We start from the raw sequence: 18,560 nt of genomic DNA on the forward strand, positions 1-18,560 counted from the left end.
TGCATTGGGAGTGTGATGTCTTAACCACTGAGCCACCAGGGAAGTCCCTATATATATATTCTTTTTCATATTTTCTATTATGGTTTATTATAGGATATTGAATATAGTTCCCTGTGCTATACAATAGGACCTTGTTGTGTATTCATTCTATATACAATAGTTTGCATCTGCTAGTCCCAAACTCCCAATCCATCCCTCCCTCTTGGCAACCACAAGTCTGTTCTCTATGCCTATGAGTCTGTTTCTGTGTCATAGATAAGTTCATTTGTGTCATATTTTAGCATCCACATATAAGTGATATCAAATGGTATTTGTCTTTTTCTTTATGACTTACTTCACTTAGTATGATAATCTCTAGGTCCATCCATGTAGCTACAAATGGCATTATTTCATTTTTTAAAGGTATATATATATATATATATACACACACACACACACACACACACACACACACACACACATACATACACATGCACACTACATCTTCTTTATCCATTCATCTGTAATGGACATTTAGGTTGTTTCCATGTCTGACTGTATTTCATTCTTTTATCCTTCATTTAGCTCCATACACCTGTCTGCTAGTCTGGTAGTCTTCTTCTTCATCCAACCCCTTCCCGGGCACCTTTCTTTCTGTGTACTAGCCCTGTGGGGAATTTTTATTCCCCTGCATCTTTTTTATCCTGGTTTCTTGATTAAGACTAGAAAGTTTCGGGGTATTGAGGTAATGGAGATAAGAGATGATATGAGGGTGGGGACAATGGATATGGGGGGTAAGGCCCACTTTCGTGGATCCCTGTTTATGCTTACTATGGTGTACTTTCTGCAGCTACTATCCAGTGGGGAAATGAATTCATGGCCTTTCCTCACATTCAGTATTTCTAGCCCACTCTCCCATTCTGTCTACTGTGTTCTGTTACAAAAGCCCTACCATTTAACCCCCAAAATCATCTCTCCCTTGAAATTCTTTGGCTTCCATACATTTTTTCCCCACAAATTCACCTCCTTCTTTTCTACCTGCTCCTCAATTTCTTTGACAACTATGGTAGACAACTTAACTTCTCTCTCCTCTTTCCCCTCAACCATGTTTTGCTCTCCTTTGCCTGATAAGTCTTCTTATATACATTCTCTGTGGACATCTTATTTTGTTCTCATGCCCTCAACTATCACTCATATGTGGATGACTCCCAAATCTGAATCTCCTTCCCTGAACTCTCTCTGAGATTCCATTCCAGAGTTCCAGACTCTGCAATGGCTAGGGGGATCAGAACACAGGACTTCTTCCTAAGCTGGTACTAAAATGTGCTTCCAGGTTTCTTTGTAGCCCCTTTTTTCCTTCTCTTGTTTTTTAAACTCTTCCTTGAACTGTTCCTCAGTTCATTTTGGTTCAGTTTTATATCATCTTGGCTTCCTTTGGCCTGTATTCAAACAAACAAACTAACTAACTAACTAAACTAACTCCAAATACCTGCCCCCTGCCATGTCATTTTATACCAAAAGCTCTCCCTCTCCCGCTTTGTTTTCATCTTCATAAAATTTCCTTTTCAGGGAATTCAAAGGAAACACTTGGCAAGGAAAAGACGTCACTATTTTGTTTTCCTTTAAAGTACTTAACATGCCAAATACCAGATATTTACATTTTAAATGTAAGCCTATTTGAGGAGCTGTGTGTCTCAGTATGGGAGGAGAGGTGGTGTGGAGTGGTTAGAAATCTGTATCCTAAGGTCTCTAACTTGAGAAGCTGGAAAAATAGCAAATAAAACACTCAGCTCTGGGAGAGGTTGTACTAAGTCACCCACTTCCTTCCCCAAATCATCTGGAATTTCTTTGGGTATTTATCCTGAGAAAGGTATAAGGGAATGGAAAGGACAGAAATTAAGCAAGAACTAAGAAAAACTAGACTCTCAAGACAAAATTTTTTAAAATCATTCTTACACCTCTTTTATATTCCACATTGACAGACTTTTAAAAGCACATTTAAACTACAGATTTCCATGGAAACCAACCAAAGGGATTTTAGAAAGGATAGGCATTGCAGTACCATTTCTATGTGCGTTGATGTCTGATTTTCGTTAGGCCAGCACTGTTTTCCCTCCAAGGTCTTAGTGTTTATTACAGCAACAATTACCTCAGTAACAATTCCTCCAGGATAGTTTTATTTAAAGGTGCCTAACTTATACCTCACCCAACTGCTTTCAAAATCGTTCAGTCCTTCCTGCTGGAAGTTAAACTACCATCTTTATCCCTGCTCTGGTTCTGCACCAGAAGCCTATCTCCGGCAGGACAGTGCCACGAAGGCGTCCTTTTTATGTGATGTGCACGTTGCTGTACACTTTGGCTGCAAAGCAGGAGTTGTGCTTTAAAACCGCCAAGAGCGGGGTGGGTGCCGTGTGCTAAATTATCTGTCTCGCAACTTCCACACGTCAGAAGGATGCTTTCTTCCTTCCTTTAACACTAAAATCAGGCAAAACAAAAACAAAAAGAAACCCGACAGGCTTCAAAACCGTCCGGTCGCCTAGGGAAAGCGCGCCAATCACACAAAGAAAAGGAGGGGGGCTACTGGGATTCAAAATCATTTCCCCAGGACGAACACCTTCCTGGACCTATCGGAGTTAACTGCGCGCTTGGTCGTAGCCAATAGGCACAGTGTTTCTGGCTCAGGTCCTCCCTAAAGACTGATAGACATTTATGTAACCCAATGGAATAGTGAGATGCTGAAGAATCAACCAATACATTCGGGAGGTGGGTGGAGTGTAGGCCAGGGGGTTGGCGGTGCCGTGTCATGGAGGCTCAGTCTCCGAGCAGCCATTGAAGGGGAAGGAACTGCGGGTGTGTGTATGTGTGTGCGTGTGAGTGCGCGCGCGAGTGTGTGGACAAGAAGGTGGGGGCAGCTGAGTTAGAGTCCCAACTCCTTGGACTCCATTTGCTATTCCCTTCTTTCTCCCCCACACCTATCTGGTGGTGGTGGTGGGCGTTTATATTTGCATTTCTTTTCATTCATTTCCAAATCTTTTAAAATTTTAGGGTTGGGGGTAGTGGGAAAGGCAGGAAAAGGTAAGGGAGGAGAGTAGTAGCAGAAGAGCAGGAGGAGGACATGGAGATGAAGAAGAGGATTAACCTGGAGTTAAGGGACAGAGCCCCGGAGGAGGTGAGATGACTCAGCCCCCTCCCCTTCCTCACCAGCCCTGTATTCGGAGGATCGGGTTTCTGGGGGTCCTGGAGGGTGTGTGGGGCGGGGTAATGAATTAACCCCCATCTGGGGGTAGGGCTGGGGGAAAATATTTAATTTTAACTTTTAAATCATTAAAATCTTTTACTTAAAATGGCGAAGGGTTTAAGTTTCTAGGGGCGTTTTTGTGTGTGCTTGGGGGCTAAGCCCCTTCGCCTCTCCTCGAGTCAGACGTCCTGGCCTCGTGGAGGCGGGAAGCGGAGTGTTGGGGGCCGCTCGGCCGCTTCGCTCCTCACGTTCCAGCTCCTTGGGGCCGGCGGCGTGGGCGCGACCCCCCAGTCCCACTCGCCTCTGCCGCAGCCATCGTCGCCTGAGAAGTTAGTCCAACTTTTCTGCAGTGCTGCCAACTCTTTTTTTTGGGCTGGGGGGCGTCTCCGGCCTCGAGTCCCCTGGGCGTTGGACGACGTCGCGCCGGGCGCGGGCTGGGGTCGCTCGCGGAGTCCGCGGACGGCCCACTGCTGGCGGCGCCCACTCCCCCGGGAAGCGGTGCGCGCCGCCCGCCGCCAGGCGGAATCTGGGTCAGCGGCCCGTTCTTCGGCCGCGGGTAAGTTTTGGGACTCGTCGCAGTGGCCGAAGGTGGGGAGAGGACACGAGGCTTTATCCCCTTCGTCCCCCCGCGGTGTAACGAAATTCGGCGTGTCGTAGTGGTGGCTGCAACTCCAATTTTGATCCCTGGAGACGGTTTCACAAAACTCAACAAATGGGTCGTAGAAGTTTCGTGTTTTCAAGATGGGCTCGGCGAAACTAAATGATGCGCTCTCGCTGCTGTCGCCTTAGTTAAAGAGACGGGGTTGGGAGGGGCCACGTGAGGCGGGGTCGTGGTCAACTTTTCGGGGGTCGGGCGGGAGGCGTTTCCGCCTCCTTTTCGCGGGCGCCTCCTCGGCTTCACCCAGCTCTCCCCGCCCGGGGCGGAGGCGCTAGGGGAACGCGGGCTGGGAGGCGACCCCCTTTTTCCTTGGGGAGTCCCCGCCCCTTGTGGGGTTTCCCGTCGGTCGGAGCGGCAGGTCGCGAGAGCGGGGCCCATGGCCAACGAGGAACCTCGCATTTCTGGTCGCAGAGGAAAATGTCTATAGGGTCTTGCTGATTGCGGCCTCTGAAATAAACCCCAGAATTGCAATATAAGGGATATAATTTTTTTCCAGCAGGGGTGGAGGTGGTGCTTGTGCATACCAGCGTGGAGGATGAGTAGGGTCTGTTCGGTGGGCTGTGGCGGCGTGAAGGGTGGGAATCCAAGGTCCTTATGTACTTTTTAAAAAGTCTCTGTTTTGCTGAAATTGGTAGATAGCAGGGAGGAGGAAACAGTCACTACTATCATCGCACAGATAACTTGAAGTTTCCTAGGGCCTAGTCTTTAGGGGCTTAAGGAAAAAACAAACAAAATCAAAGTTAAAATGCTGTCTCAAAGAAGCACACATTTCGAATACTCTTTTATGTCTTGGGTTGGAAAAGTGGGTTTGCCCCTCCTTCCCCATTCTTATACCTATCCTATCCCTAGTAATTTCCTTGCCAGTTTTGGGGAGTGCCGGATGTTGCCTTTTTGCAGCCTCTCCTCCTTCCCCTGTGGTGTAATAACGGTCTTCTATTTGTATAGCCCTTTACAGTTTACAAAGCACTTTTCGTGTTTGTTGTTTCCTCCTTCCGACAGACTTGTAAGGTGGATGGTATTGTTGTAGAATCCAAATTAGCAAAAGGAGTCTCAGGGCAGTGAAGTTACTTACTCAAGTGGAAGAACTGGTTTTCTGACACCAAACCTAGTGGCCCTCTCTCCTCCACTCAGCTAGACTAGGAGTCAGAAGACAAAGTGGAGGCACAGCTCTGCCACATACTGTGACTGACCCTAGGCAGTCATGCTTACCCTCTGGGCCTTGGCTTCCTCCTCTCTAAACAGATTATGATGCCTTCTTTGCTTCCTGAAATAATTATGTCATGTTCAAATAGAGAAGGTAGCATTCCTTGTTGCTAATTTTTATTTCTCAAAATACCTCAAACATATTTTTGCATTGAGAATGGAGAGCCAGGGTTTCCTGCCTCCCTCTTAAGATTAAGTCCATTTAGGCCCACACCGGAAAGTTTTGTTACAACTCTGACCTAAGAGAGGATCCAGCAACCCCTTCCCAAGACTGGGGAGAAGTCACAAAAATTCTACCAGGGTGGCAGGGAAAAATAGCATTTTGTCAAGGATGTGTTGTCCTGGGTGATATTGTTTCGCATCGATATTAGAACAAATAACATATGAACGCTGGGCTGTCTCAGAAGGAGCTTTCTAACATTTCTTCATGAAGGGTAACAAGGTATTTTTGAGTTTTGGTGACATTTATCAACCAAAATAAGGGGGTTTAAACTGAAAAAGTGAATAAAACAATTTCCTTTCTTCTCCCTGCTGTTTTAGGACTCACTTAAATCCTTTCTCAGTAGCCTTGGTATCCCCTCATGCATAAATATATGCCCTGATGTTGAGGGTCTTTTTTATGAGGGTCAGAAACAATTTTCACATGGGACCTTTTTCAAAGTCTTATTTTTTATGCAATTAAAAATTTTTTATTAGTGATTTGAAGCAGGCATTGAACTTCTTAGTCCAAGTTTAAATTTAAAAAGTTAACTTATAATGATGACTTAAGACTGTATTTCAATTTGGGGGGAGAATGAAAAGGATCTATATGAGGGAATTGATGGTTTTAATATTCACATTTCCAGAGTGTCAGGACCCAGGTCTTTTGCTAAACAGACTGCAAACTAAAGAATCATTCATATTCTCTCTTATAGGTGACAGAGTTGGTCCTTGATAATTGCCTCTGTGTCAATGGGGAAATTGAGGGCCTGAATGATACTTTTAAAAAACTAGAGTTTCTGAGTATGGCTAATGTGGAACTAAGTTCACTGGCCCGGCTGCCCAGCTTAAATAAACTTCGAAAGGTAAGCTGGCACTAGGCGTGAAAGCATCATGATTTTGATGCCGTGGGCTATTATGTATATTTTTTTCCCAAATGAAACAACCATTCTGCATTTTATTTAGAAGGTTCTAAGTTTCTAGAGGTAGGAAAATGGGGTTTTGTAGGATTTTGAAATCAGCTGTCATATTACTTTTGGAAATTTAAATTGACTAATGAAATCGCTTTATGGCATGAATTTAACATCTACCAAATGTTTTTCTTTGAAACATAAAATCCAACTATTATACAACTGGAACCAAAACTGAGTTAGAAGTCTGTTATATAGAGATTCTAATATTTTATTTGGCAGTCATAGGTGGGATTTTGGAAATTAAAGACTGTGACAGTCCCTTGAAGCCAGAGAGAATGACAATTGTTTTCTTCTTTAAATTGATACATTTGAGAAATCTTTGATGTGTCCTAAGCCTTCACCATTCTTTGTTTTCTCCCCATGTTGAATTTATAGTTGGAACTTAGTGACAATATAATCTCGGGAGGCTTGGAAGTCCTGGCAGAGAAATGTCCAAACCTTACCTACCTCAATTTGAGTGGAAACAAAATCAAAGATCTTAGTACAGTAGAAGCTCTGGTAAGTGGAAAGGTTTGTCTCTGGACTTGCTTTTTTTGGTTGAATTTTTCTGAGATTTGCTTGAATTTTATCTTACTGACTTGTATTTATGTCACTCATTTGAAACTTCTGAATTTCTTATATGTCGTGATCTAGATGATACTGCTTTATTTTCCTTTGGAGTAAAACATTCAGATAAATTTTTTAAAAATGAATTTATTTACTTTACGATTTTATTTTATGTTTTTTGGCTGCGTTGGGTCTTTGTTGCTGCGCGCGGGCTTTCTCTACTTGCGGAGAGCGGGGGCTACTCTTCGTTGTGGTGCGCGGGCTTCATATTGCGGTGGCTTCTCTTGTTGCGGAGCACGGACTCTAGGTGCGCGGGTTTCAGTAGTTGTGGGTCGCGGGCTCCAGAGTGCAGGCTCAGTAGTTGTGGCGCATGGGCTTAGTTGCTCCGCGGCATGTGGGATCTTCCCAGACCAGGACTCGAACCTGTGTCACCTGCATTGGCAGGTGGATTCCTAACCACTGCGCCACCAGGGAAGCCCCAGATAAATTTTTAAATCAGTGAGAAATTTATTTTATCATCAACTTCAGGAGCTGAATATCTGGTTTTAAAATTTCCAGTATTTTCTTAAATTCTATTCCTTTTTCTTTCTTCTTGATTATTTTTATTTGCTCCTTTGTTTCCTGGTATGAGGGAAGGAAAAGGGGATGAAGTGAAACTCTGAAAATTGTTGCTCTGATTTTTTAAAAAAAGCTTGGGAGGAGGTTGAAATTGTTGAAAATAAGCTTGACTGTGGATTTAAACTAACCATGTTATTGTTGTTGCCTATTTAGGCACAGATTCAGTCAACAAAGTATACTGAGTGCATACTATGAGTAAGGCACTAAGCCAGGTGCTAGAGATACAGCAGTTGCCAAAACAAAGTTCCTACTCCCGTGGAGTTTAGCTGCCAGGGCCTCATTAAGAGAATTAGCTGTGCTTGATATAATAACCCTTCATTATAAAATTCTAAAAATCCAAAAATCATTCTCTTGATTTAAAGTTTTATACATGTTCTGGTTCATGAATTAAAAATAAATAACATGAGTTTTTAAATCTTGAATGTAATTTTTAACTTTTTACTTTTCCAGCAAAATCTTAAGAATTTGAAGAGTCTTGACTTGTTTAACTGTGAGATCACAAACCTGGAAGATTATAGAGAAAGTATTTTTGAACTGCTACAGCAAATCACATACTTAGATGGATTTGACCAGGAGGATAATGAAGCACCAGACTCAGAAGAAGAGGATGATGAAGGTAATCATTCTTAATACTCATAAATGTGTCACAGTTATAGCCTCCAGTCTAGCTGGCAGATTAGATTGGGCCTGGGTATTTAGGTGTGGGGAAAAAAAGACGTTAGTAAGACAAAAATTTAAAAACTCATAGCCCTAGTCTTGTATTCATTCAGATTTCTGATAGCTTTGGGGAATTTAATGATTGTTATAATATTAAGCTCCATGAAATTTTATATTTCTGTAAACTTAACCACCACCCAGTAAAAGTGGTAACTTTTAAAATAGTACTAAAAAAAAAAAAAAAGAACCATTCATCACATAATTATCCATACAAGTCACAAAGTAGAAACAACCCAAGTGTCTATCAACTGATGAATGAACAAAATGTGATAAATCCATACAATGGAATATTATTCGGCCACAAAAATGATTGAAGTACTGATACATGCTACAGTGTGTGAACCTTGAAAACATTCTGCTAAGTGAAAGAAGCCGTACTCAAGCCACATATTGTATGACACCATTTATATGAAATGCCCAGAAGAGGCAAATTCATAGAGACAGAAAGTAGATTAACGGTTGTCAGGGCTGCGGGAGAGGAGGATGGTGAGTGACTGTTAATGGATATGTTTTTTTTTGGGGGGTGGTGGTGGTGATGGAAATGCTCTAGAGAGTTGAATATACATTTTTGGATAAATGGGTGACTAATAGATCTGATGACAGAAAAGCTGTTGTCAGTAATGGGACACTGTTACTACTGGTTGAAAAGTTTTTCACATATAAGAAGAATTTGATAGATAAACAGTGTTATAAAATGATGGAATGATGGACAGGCAGATTTTGAAGTGTCCACAAAGTAAAATAAACTTCAGTCCATGTAATGTTTTGATGAAAAATCTATACGTTGGGAAAATTTTAATATTTAGACACCATATTTCTCAAACAGTAAATGGGATGTTATAAAAGAGAAATCTTAAAAAAAAAAAAAATCACCCTGATATACTTTCTACCCATTGGCTTACGAGTTTGAGGGGCCAAGGCAAAAACATTTGCCTAGACATTTGCTTATCTTTTAAAATATTTTTAAAGATGGAGATGAAGATGATGAAGAGGAAGAGGAAGATGAAGCTGGTCCACCTGAAGGATATGAGGAAGAGGAAGAAGAGGAGGAGGACGAGGATGAGGATGAGGATGAAGATGAAGCAGGCTCAGAACTGGGAGAGGGAGAAGAGGAGGTGGGCCTCTCATACTTAATGAAAGAAGAAATTCAGGTGAATAGACCTTCTTATGTGTACTGAAAATTAACTGTTTAGGCATAGGGTTAAGTAATATAAAAAGTAAGCTGTGTAGAAATCTGAGAGTTGTTTCTAACTTGTGTGTGTGTGCGTGTGCCTATCTTTTTTCCCACTGCCCCTCAGTTCATATTATATCCAGATAATAATAAACCCTATGATTTTACCTCCTAGATAGCTTTCAAATTGGTTCTTCTCTCAGCAGCATGGGACAGTGGAAACATTTTACAAATGTTTCTGAGCCTCAGTTTCTGCATTTATAAAACTGAGATTATACCAACTTCATAGGGTCGTTAAGGATTTAACAAACTAACATGTGTAAAGTATCTAGTTGCTGGCACGTTATAGGCACTCATGAAAACTTTCCCCTAATTATTTCTTGCTTATGCTTTTCTAGTAGTTTTCTAAATGGTCTCTTTGAGAACAGCGTCACCACTTCGTTGTATCCTCCATAGTGCTTGCCTGTGTAGTCTGCATGCAAATGTGATCATATCACTGGCCTGCTTGAAACCCTTTAATGTTTCCCTGTTGCCACCAAGACATACAAGGCCCTTCATTATCTAGCCTCTGCTACCTTCTCTAGCTTCATCTCCCTCAATACCAAATTAAATCATCACACGAAGCTATTAATGCCTTTCTGTCTGTATACACATTGTTTACTCTATCTGAAATGACTTTCTACCCATGCCTTCTGATGAACTTTACTTTCTTTTTTCTCAGGTAAACATAAATATACTAAAGCATGTAAAGTGGACTGATTTTATGTACAACTCCATGAAATTTTATATATGTACATACTTGTGTAACTACCACTCAAATCATGCCTCGTGATTCTTATCTTTAAACAGTCAACTCTGGTGTTGCCTCATTATTGAAGCTTTCTGTAATTTTTAAGAGACAGTCACTCCTTCCTCTGTTACCTTTGAACCTTGATTAGGTGTCTGTTGCCTGTAGACACTTCTGTAAAAACTTGTTTATTTGGCCACTTTCTACTAGATAGCTCCTTCAGGGGAGGGCTGTTCATTTTTCTATCTCAGCATCCAGTACATTGACTGGGACATAGTAGGTTCACAGGAAATCAGTTGACTTGAACAAATGATCTTTAGTCCCTGGGAGTTTAGATAAGTTATTTTCTCCTAATGTTAAATTATTGAGTTTTGTTTTCATAATTCATAATTTAAAGTAATATTTATTAAAAATAACATCTCTTATTTAGACTAGAAATTGTTTTTTTTTTTTTTTTTTTTTTTTTTTGCGGTACGCGGGCCTCTCACTGTTGTGGCCTCTCCCGTTGCGGAGCACAGGCTCACTGGGCCATAGCTCATGGGCCCAGCTGCTCCGCGGCATGTGGGATCTTCCCAGACCGGGGCACGAACCCATGTCCCCTGCATTGGCAGGCTGACTCTCAACCACTGCGCCACCAGGGAAGCCCTAGAAATTGTATTTTTGTTTGTTCTCCTAATGACTTTTACATTAGTTAGATAGACAGTATCACTAATTAATGATGATGTTTCTCAGATACCATTTTTTTAAAAATTTTATCATTTATTTTATCTATTTATTTTTGGCAGTGTTGGGTCTTCTTTGCTGCGGGCAGGCTTTCTCTAGTTGCGGTGAGCGGGGGCTGCTCTTCATTGCTGTGCACGGGCTTCTCACTGCGGTGGCTTCTCTCGTTGTGGAGCACGGGCTCTAGGCGTACGGGCTTCAGTAGTTGCGGCACGCGGGCTCAGTAGTTGTGGCTCATGGGCTCTAGAGCACAGGCTCAGTAGTTGTGGCGCTCCGACTTAGTTGCTCCACGGCATGTGGGATCTTCCCAGACCAGAGATTGAACCCGTGTCCCCTGCATTGGCAGGCGGATTCTCAACCACTGCGCCACCAGGGAAGCCCTCTGATACCATTTTAAATATGAAACTAGTGTAGAAAAAATGGGACTTAAACTTGTTTGGGGCTTTCGTGAGTTAGCTTTACAATAATGAAGAACAGAACTTTTAAGCATTTTAAGTATTCAGGGAGAAAGGCAACCTATTCAGTTTACATCAGCATACAACTTGAATATTTTTCCCCTAAGTTTTAATTTACTTAGTAAAATAATGGACTTGTTATTTTGCAGTTTGACTTTGTTTTGGTTTGTTTTGTTTGTTTGTTTGTTTGTTTGGCTGTGCTGTACTGCTTGCGGGATCTTAGTTCCCTGGCCGGGGATCAAACCCATGCCCCCTGCAGTGGAAGCACGGAGTCCTAACCACTGGACCACCAGGGAATTCCCTGCAATTGACTTTTTATTTTCTCTGCCAGTAATTCTTCTTTAAATAGTATTAAGTCATTTAAAAATGACCTTCAGCTAACTGCAAATGTTTATGTTTATCATTCCATTGAGTACTGGGAAATATTAACTAAAAATGATGTGGAGTATAGAGCAAACATCTCTAAGATAATACATACAACATTAAGTCAATGTGGTAGCTGGGACCAGAAGTTTTCAATCATGATGAGATAATTTGGATGTTTTTTAAAATGAAGTCTTGTTTTTATTTTTAAAAATAAATTTATTTATTTTATTTTTATGTATTCTGGCTGCATTGGGTCTTTGTTGCTGCATGCCGGCTTTCTCTAGTTGCGGCGAGCAGGGGCTACTCTTCGTTGCGGAGCACAGGCTCTAGAGTGCAGTCTCAGTAGTTGTGGCACATGGGCTTAGTTGCTCCGCGGCATGTGGGATCTTTCTGGACCAGGGCTCAAACCCGTGTCCCCTGCATTAGCAGGCGGATTCTTAACCACTGCGCCACCAGGGAAGCCCGAAGTCTTGTTTTTAGAAGCTAAGAGCCAGAGAAACTTCAGAGACTATAAGACTTAAAAAAGAAATTAGAAGGAAATAGAAATGGTATTTGATTAGCTCTGTTTTGTTTGAGTCTTGTTTCTATTTCAGCTGCTCTTCAGAGGTAAGGAATTAATATGTATAAAGGAGGACTTATGTATGTGTAGTATACTTCATTAAAAATGGAGATGGGGGCTTTAGAAGAATTGGGAATTATGGTGTTCTTGAACTATTCATAGTACAAATGAGGAAACATTTTATTACCCACTAGTTAGGAACTAAGACCATAATCTTTACAGAGAAAGTCTCTGGTAATCTAATAGATGATATATTTTTTTAAAAGGCATAAAAACATGAATTGATTAATCATGTTTTGTTTAAAACAAAATCCAGAGAAGTGATTTGCTTTTTAGACTTGGGCTTTTCTAAATTATCATGAATAAATGTGATTAGTATTTCAAGTGGCTTTTAAAAAATTATAAATATTTAAATACCCTCATTTATCATTCCTTGCAGATTTGAAATGTTTAAAATGTCCTTTTCTTTCTCCTTCTTTTCCTCTCTCTTTCCCCACTCTTCCATCCCCTCTCTCCTCTACCCCTCTTCTCTTCCTTTCTTTTCTTCTTTAAATGTAAGCCCACACATTCTCCTGATTTTTACTATAGTTCCTTAGTTTATTTGCTACCCCATCTATTGCTTATGCTCCTGGCAGCTTGGGTGTTCTGGTATGGAATGTTTTCGTGTTTGAATTGACTGTATAAGAATGATTTCTGATATAAGTGTCATGCAGTTTAGTTTCTCAGGGGCTTTAAGCTAAATGCTGGAAAAATAGGTTCTGTTTAATATTTATAGACACAAATAGAGCTGTGGATACTTTGAAAAGTGTGGGTTGTCCAAGTTTTTCCTAACTACCCAGCAGTTTTTAACATTTGCCATTTAAACTATTTTTAAGGAGGGGTAAACTATTTTGGGGTTGGAGGGGGGACCCTCCAATTAACCCCTAGCTTGATTCCATTTTTTCAAACATATATTAGAACTTAACCATTTGGAACACAACCAAGCACAAGGCGGTAACTGTGAAAGGTATACGTAACAAAAGACATTTTCTTTGTAGGAGAGTATTCAAGCCATTATTCTAATCCTGTTTTCTCTCTTATATTCAGTTCTCTGGTAAGCTTGTTGATCTATTTTCTGAATCCATAGCAGATTAAAATTGAAATAGTAACTAACTGCAAAAGAGAAGGCATAAAAACTATGGAAAGATACAACTCAAAGTAGAGGCCAGGATCATTTTAAAAAGGAGAAAACCATCTTATATATATTAATAGGCTTTGAGAGAATTGGCATATACTAATTAGTGTACTGCTCATGGTCACAATGGTGACTATGACAATTCAAGAAAAAGATTTGTTAGGTTTAGCATAAAATGGTAGAAGTGTGCAATGTACTTTAGAGATTTTATCCCAGTTGGCTAAATTAAAAAATAAATGGTTATGATGTTTCAAGGCTGTGTTTAAATCTTAGCTATCCAGAACAACTCATTCCACAGGGGTTGTAGATCAAGTTTTATTGTGATTTTTATTGACATTTGCTATTTTGATGTGTAGATTTTTAGATGTAGAAGGAACTTAGAGATCTTTCTAGATGAATACTTTCTTTCATTGATTGGAAAACTAAGGTCCAGAGAGATTAAGTGACTTATTCAACATGTGTAGCTGTGTTCAGGCTAAGATTCAGGTGATCCTTCCTCAGTCTATAAAACAGAAGACTGTGTCTTTGAAATAGTCAAAAGTTACTCTGTCCATTAGCCACCGGGCACATTTGTTTATTTAGTTAAAGTAAAATAAAATTAAAACTCAGTTCCTCATTTGCACTGGTCACATTTCAAATGCTCAGGAGCCACCTGTGGCTAGTGGTTGCTGTATTGGACAGCACAGGTACAGAACATTTCCATTGTTGCAGAAAGTTCTTTTGAACGTTGCTGGTCTCAAACATAACTTGTTTTCATGAAGAAACTAGATTTAGTTGGGTTTTTAAAAAAGACCTCTGTAAGTGAGGCAGAGGTTGTCAGAACACAGGATGACCATAGTTTTTGCTCCTATTGGAATGTATTATTATCAAACAGTGAATAGCCCATGTCATGGCTTATTTATTCTCAAACTGAATTTTTTTCTTTTAACTGAAGTATAGTTGATTTACAGTGTTGTGTTAGTTTCTGGTATATAGCAAAGTGATTCAGTTATACATATATATGTATACATATACATATTCTTTTTCATTATGGTTTATTGTGGGATATTGAATATAGTTCCCTGTGCTATACAGTAAGACCTTGTTGTTTATCTATTTTATATATAGTAGTTTGTATCTGCTAATCCCAAACTCCTAATTTATCCCTCCCCCACCCCTTCTCCCCTTTGGTAACCGTAAGTTTGTTTTCTATGTCTGTGAGTCTATTTCTGTTTCGAAAATAAGTTCATTTGCATCATATTCAAACTGAATATTTGAATCTCAAGGATGAAGAAGATGATGATGACTATGTTGAAGAAGGGGAAGAAGAAGAAGAAGAGGGTGAGTTACATTAGCCATTCAAAAATCCTAAAAAGCTATTATTCATGGATTTTAAAGAATGAGTCTATAATTCAAATTATCACTGATCTCTTTGATGTTGGTAACATATAATAGAATTCCTTGAAAGGTGTAAAACCTTTTTTTTTTTTTGGTGTAAAACCTTTTTTAAAGAGGAGTTTTCTCAGGGTATTCATTAATTCCATTTAAAAGAAAAAAAACAGCTTGTAACATTTATTTTCTAAACAGGAATGAAGAGATAATGGAACCATAAGCTCAATTTATTATTTTCTTAGGGCCTTTCATTTTGGAGGGGGTGAAACTTTATTTATAAGAGAAGAACAATTGAACTCCAGATAATGCCCGTTTTAGATTTGCTCTCTGCTTCTCTTTACCTAGGCCTTTCAAGAAATTTAAAAATTCACTAACAATTCCAATGATGTCAAGCCCTTGGTTTTTTGATCTGTACTTCATGATTTGGCCACAAGGGTGCATAGCAAGCTGTCATTATTTATGGATTTCTAAGTCTATTAAGGCGCATAGCAAGCTGTCATTATTTATGGATTTCTAAGTCTATTAAGGCTGTTTCAATACTGAAATTGAAAGTAATGCAGAGGAGAAACTTAACCTATAATTTTCATACGCCATTAACTTTTCACTAAGATTCAAAATTCTGTAGCTTAACAAATATTCATTTGTTAAAATTAAGTATTTTACAGTTTTCCTTTTACTCTTTCAGAAGAAGAAGGTCTTCGAGGGGAAAAGAGGAAACGAGATGCTGAAGATGATGGAGAGGAAGAAGATGACTAGATCATTCTAAGACCAGATTCCCTAATGTTCCTGGGTGTGCAATAGAGTGATCACATCTTCTTTGTTTCTTCATGTACGATAGCTATCCCTACAGAAGATAATGTGTAACTTTTTATAGGAAAAGTGTGGTTTTACTATTTTTGCCTTACCATTCCAAATAAGATTAACTAGTCTGTTAATGATCATATTGTATGTAGAGACAAATTTTCATTGACCCCATTGTGAAATTCCCTAGCAATTTATTTAGAATCTTAATTTTTCTAATTAAAGTTCACTGTGTTAGTCATTTTTAGTATAATTAAAACATGATTGCTTTTACACAGGCGTAATATGGTGCATTTCATTCATAGGATTTTAAAGTTATTTATAAATTAACTGAAATCACAGTTGGCTGGAATCTGGAATGAAAATAGTCTCTTGAATGATAAGTTGGTTATTTTTTTAGGGGCAACCCAGAGATCTTTAGTTTGAAGGCAGTGACTTTTTTTTTTTGGCTGAGGGTATTTGGGTGCTTTTTTGTCACATGAATAGCTTGGAAAGTAGGAGCAGAATAGTAAAGGTTCTATTCAACAATATAGTTCATGGCTTTTGTGAAGGCTTCTAAAACCTTTTAAGCCAGGTGACTAAGAAGATTTTAGTTTCCAAGGAAAAATTGCTTATACTGATTTCAGAGACATGTAGGAGAGCCCTTTCTTCAAGTCGAAGATCATGACCTGCCAACGGTTGTTATTTTGTTCTGTTTTAAGTGTGCATTCTTTGTTTTCCTCTCAGTGATTCTTTTATGATCACCTTCCTTTCTTGTTTCACTCCCCTCTTCTCAAAAAAGAGTTGGGAAACTTATGGACACCCAAGATGACTTTGTCTTATACCTCAACCACCTTTTCAGACCTGTCTTAGCTTTAAACAAGCTAAGTGAAAGAAATTGAGTATTTTCTGAAATAGGAATATTATTATCAATACAGTTTTATGCAACAGACTCTGCTTACTGTAAATCTCTTTCTTGACAAGATGTACAGACTGTATTAGGAGGATGAAGAAAGAAAAGAAGCAGAGGAGGCTCTTGGAAGCAGCATGTGTGTTCCTCAAAAGTCAGAACAATTGCCTGTTGATAATTAATGAGACATTCAAATCAGATTAGCTTCCCAAGTGATTTAGATACCACTCTGCAAAGTACTTCTAATTTTCCTGAGTAGAACCTTTAATTATTCTTTCTATAGTTTTAAAGCATTACCAGATATAGCATTTAATTGAAATATACTGGACAGTTGGAAAAATATTTGAAACTAAATCAATATTAAAATTAAGATTTGGTTTCAGGTGGATGTCCATTAAAAATAGAAAAATATTTGGGATAACTGTGAGTGTGTGTTTCCTTATACAGCTACTAAATATAATATTATGAGTAGGCAAGTACATCCCCTTTTTTTGTTGTGGAGGCTCCATGTTCAAGGCAATTGCTTTCTTAATCTTGGCTATCTAAAAATTTTTTCCCCTTTGTTTTGAATATTTGTAAGTTTTTAAAAAGTTAGTATCAGCAAATTAATTGAAGTTACACTTTCGTACTGGGACACATTTAAATTACTGAATATAGTATTGCTTCTTTTTTGGTTTAAAATGTATGACTTGGGGATTTAAAGTAAAAAATGATGAAGTTATTTGTGGATAAACTAAAAAATTTGCATAACTGACTGAAATAAAACTGTTGGGATAAGTTTAGTGGGGGGATTGGAATCTCCAAAAGGCTAACATTTTACTCCTTTTTAACAATTATAATGCCCTGTTTTAGTCCGTTAAGGGTTCTCATTGCATAGTATGCCAGATTATAAAATACTTATTTTAAAAGTTAAATCTATATATTGACTTTCTTATCAATCATCTTATTGTGCAATCAAAATGAGAGTTCTTTGGTTTGAAAACAACACTTAGAGCCTCCAAAAAACTTTTTAAGACTTACTTAGCTTTGTGGGTGGTATTTTCATGCAAATAAGTAAGGGTGGGTTTTATATTTTGTAGAAGTTTTTGGTCCTATTTTAATGCTCTTTGTATGGCAGTATGTATATAGTGTGTTGAATTCCTCGAAACCCTCCTTAAAAACTTTGAAGTTAATACTTTTGTGCAACTGTGTTTTGAATAAAGCCATGACAGTGTTAAAAACAAAAAAATGCAGTACTCCTCATTATTCTTTTATTATTTCTGACTGTTCCGTGTTTTTTTTTCTGTGACTGCTGTAACTTAAAGTTTTTGAAACCGAATTGCTTCAAATAAATTGAAGATTTGTTGTTAATGATTAGTTTCACTGTATGACATTCATTTTTTGAACACCACCATTGGGGGCTTTGAAGGTCTTTTTAGAAACAGAATCAGCTTGAAAGTTAACATTCAAACGCTTGGATGTGATATGAGGTACTACAATGTAATAGTTTAACTCATCAGCTTACTAACTTTTTTTCCAAAGAGCAGAAAAAATTGATTTTCCTTTTTGAGTTGCAGATTGAGCCAGTACTTTTTGTATTTTGATTTGAAGTAGTAACTTATTACCTACAGTTGAAGTAACTATATCTATAGTTAACTAAAGTGATTATAAACCTCTTGTACACCAAATAGTTTTCTAAAATGAGTGCAAAGTCTCCATTAATACTGTATAATGTTTACCTTCAGAGTCCTTAGGTAATGTAAGTATAAATAATTCTTGCATGTTAACCTTGAGTAAATCCAACCTGATTCAAACATTTTTTTCTGCTCTCATTTTGGCTTTCCTGTGATAAGTGATTTTTAAAATGTTTCATTTGTAGACAACTCGAATCTATTTTATAAAGTCAAGGCATAAGTGTAATGTTAAGTAATGTTTTCATGATTGCTTTACAGTTTAATATCGAAAAGGTATTTTAATTATGGAATTCTGCTTCCTGACAGATGGAAAATATTGAAGTATATTTCAACTGCAGGAATTATTTATTGAAATTAGTATGGTATTTTTTGGTTTTATGGCTTAAAATATTCAAAGCCTTTCCCCTCTTGGTTAAAGAAGATGGTAGAAATACACTAAAAGTTTTTGGTGGAGGTGTTAGGC

At 38.7% G+C, this 18,560-nt stretch overlaps 1 protein-coding gene across 3 annotated transcripts; it reads left to right on the top strand.

The window, feature by feature from the left end:
• Nucleotides 1–2,806: 2,806 nt before the first annotated feature.
• Nucleotides 2,807–17,652, top strand: ANP32E (acidic nuclear phosphoprotein 32 family member E). 3 transcript variants are annotated; one of them, XM_082669432.1, is made up of 7 exons: nt 2,807–3,148; nt 5,993–6,142; nt 6,626–6,748; nt 7,865–8,030; nt 9,101–9,282; nt 14,629–14,683; nt 15,420–17,652. In XM_082669432.1, the coding sequence occupies exons 1-7, from the start codon at nt 3,095–3,097 to the stop codon at nt 15,488–15,490; spliced, it is 801 nt and encodes a 266-aa protein (XP_082525558.1). In that variant the 5' UTR covers nt 2,807–3,094; the 3' UTR covers nt 15,491–17,652. The 3 variants fall into 3 exon arrangements, with proteins under 3 accessions (XP_082525558.1, XP_082525560.1, XP_082525559.1); XM_082669433.1 differs by lacking the exon at nt 2,807–3,148 and adding an exon at nt 3,759–3,773; XM_082669434.1 differs by lacking the exon at nt 5,993–6,142.
• Nucleotides 17,653–18,560: the final 908 nt, after the last annotated feature.

This window comes from Grampus griseus, assembly GCF_964374135.1.
Source record: "Grampus griseus genome assembly, chromosome: 1".
Taxonomy (NCBI): domain Eukaryota; kingdom Metazoa; phylum Chordata; class Mammalia; order Artiodactyla; family Delphinidae; genus Grampus; species Grampus griseus.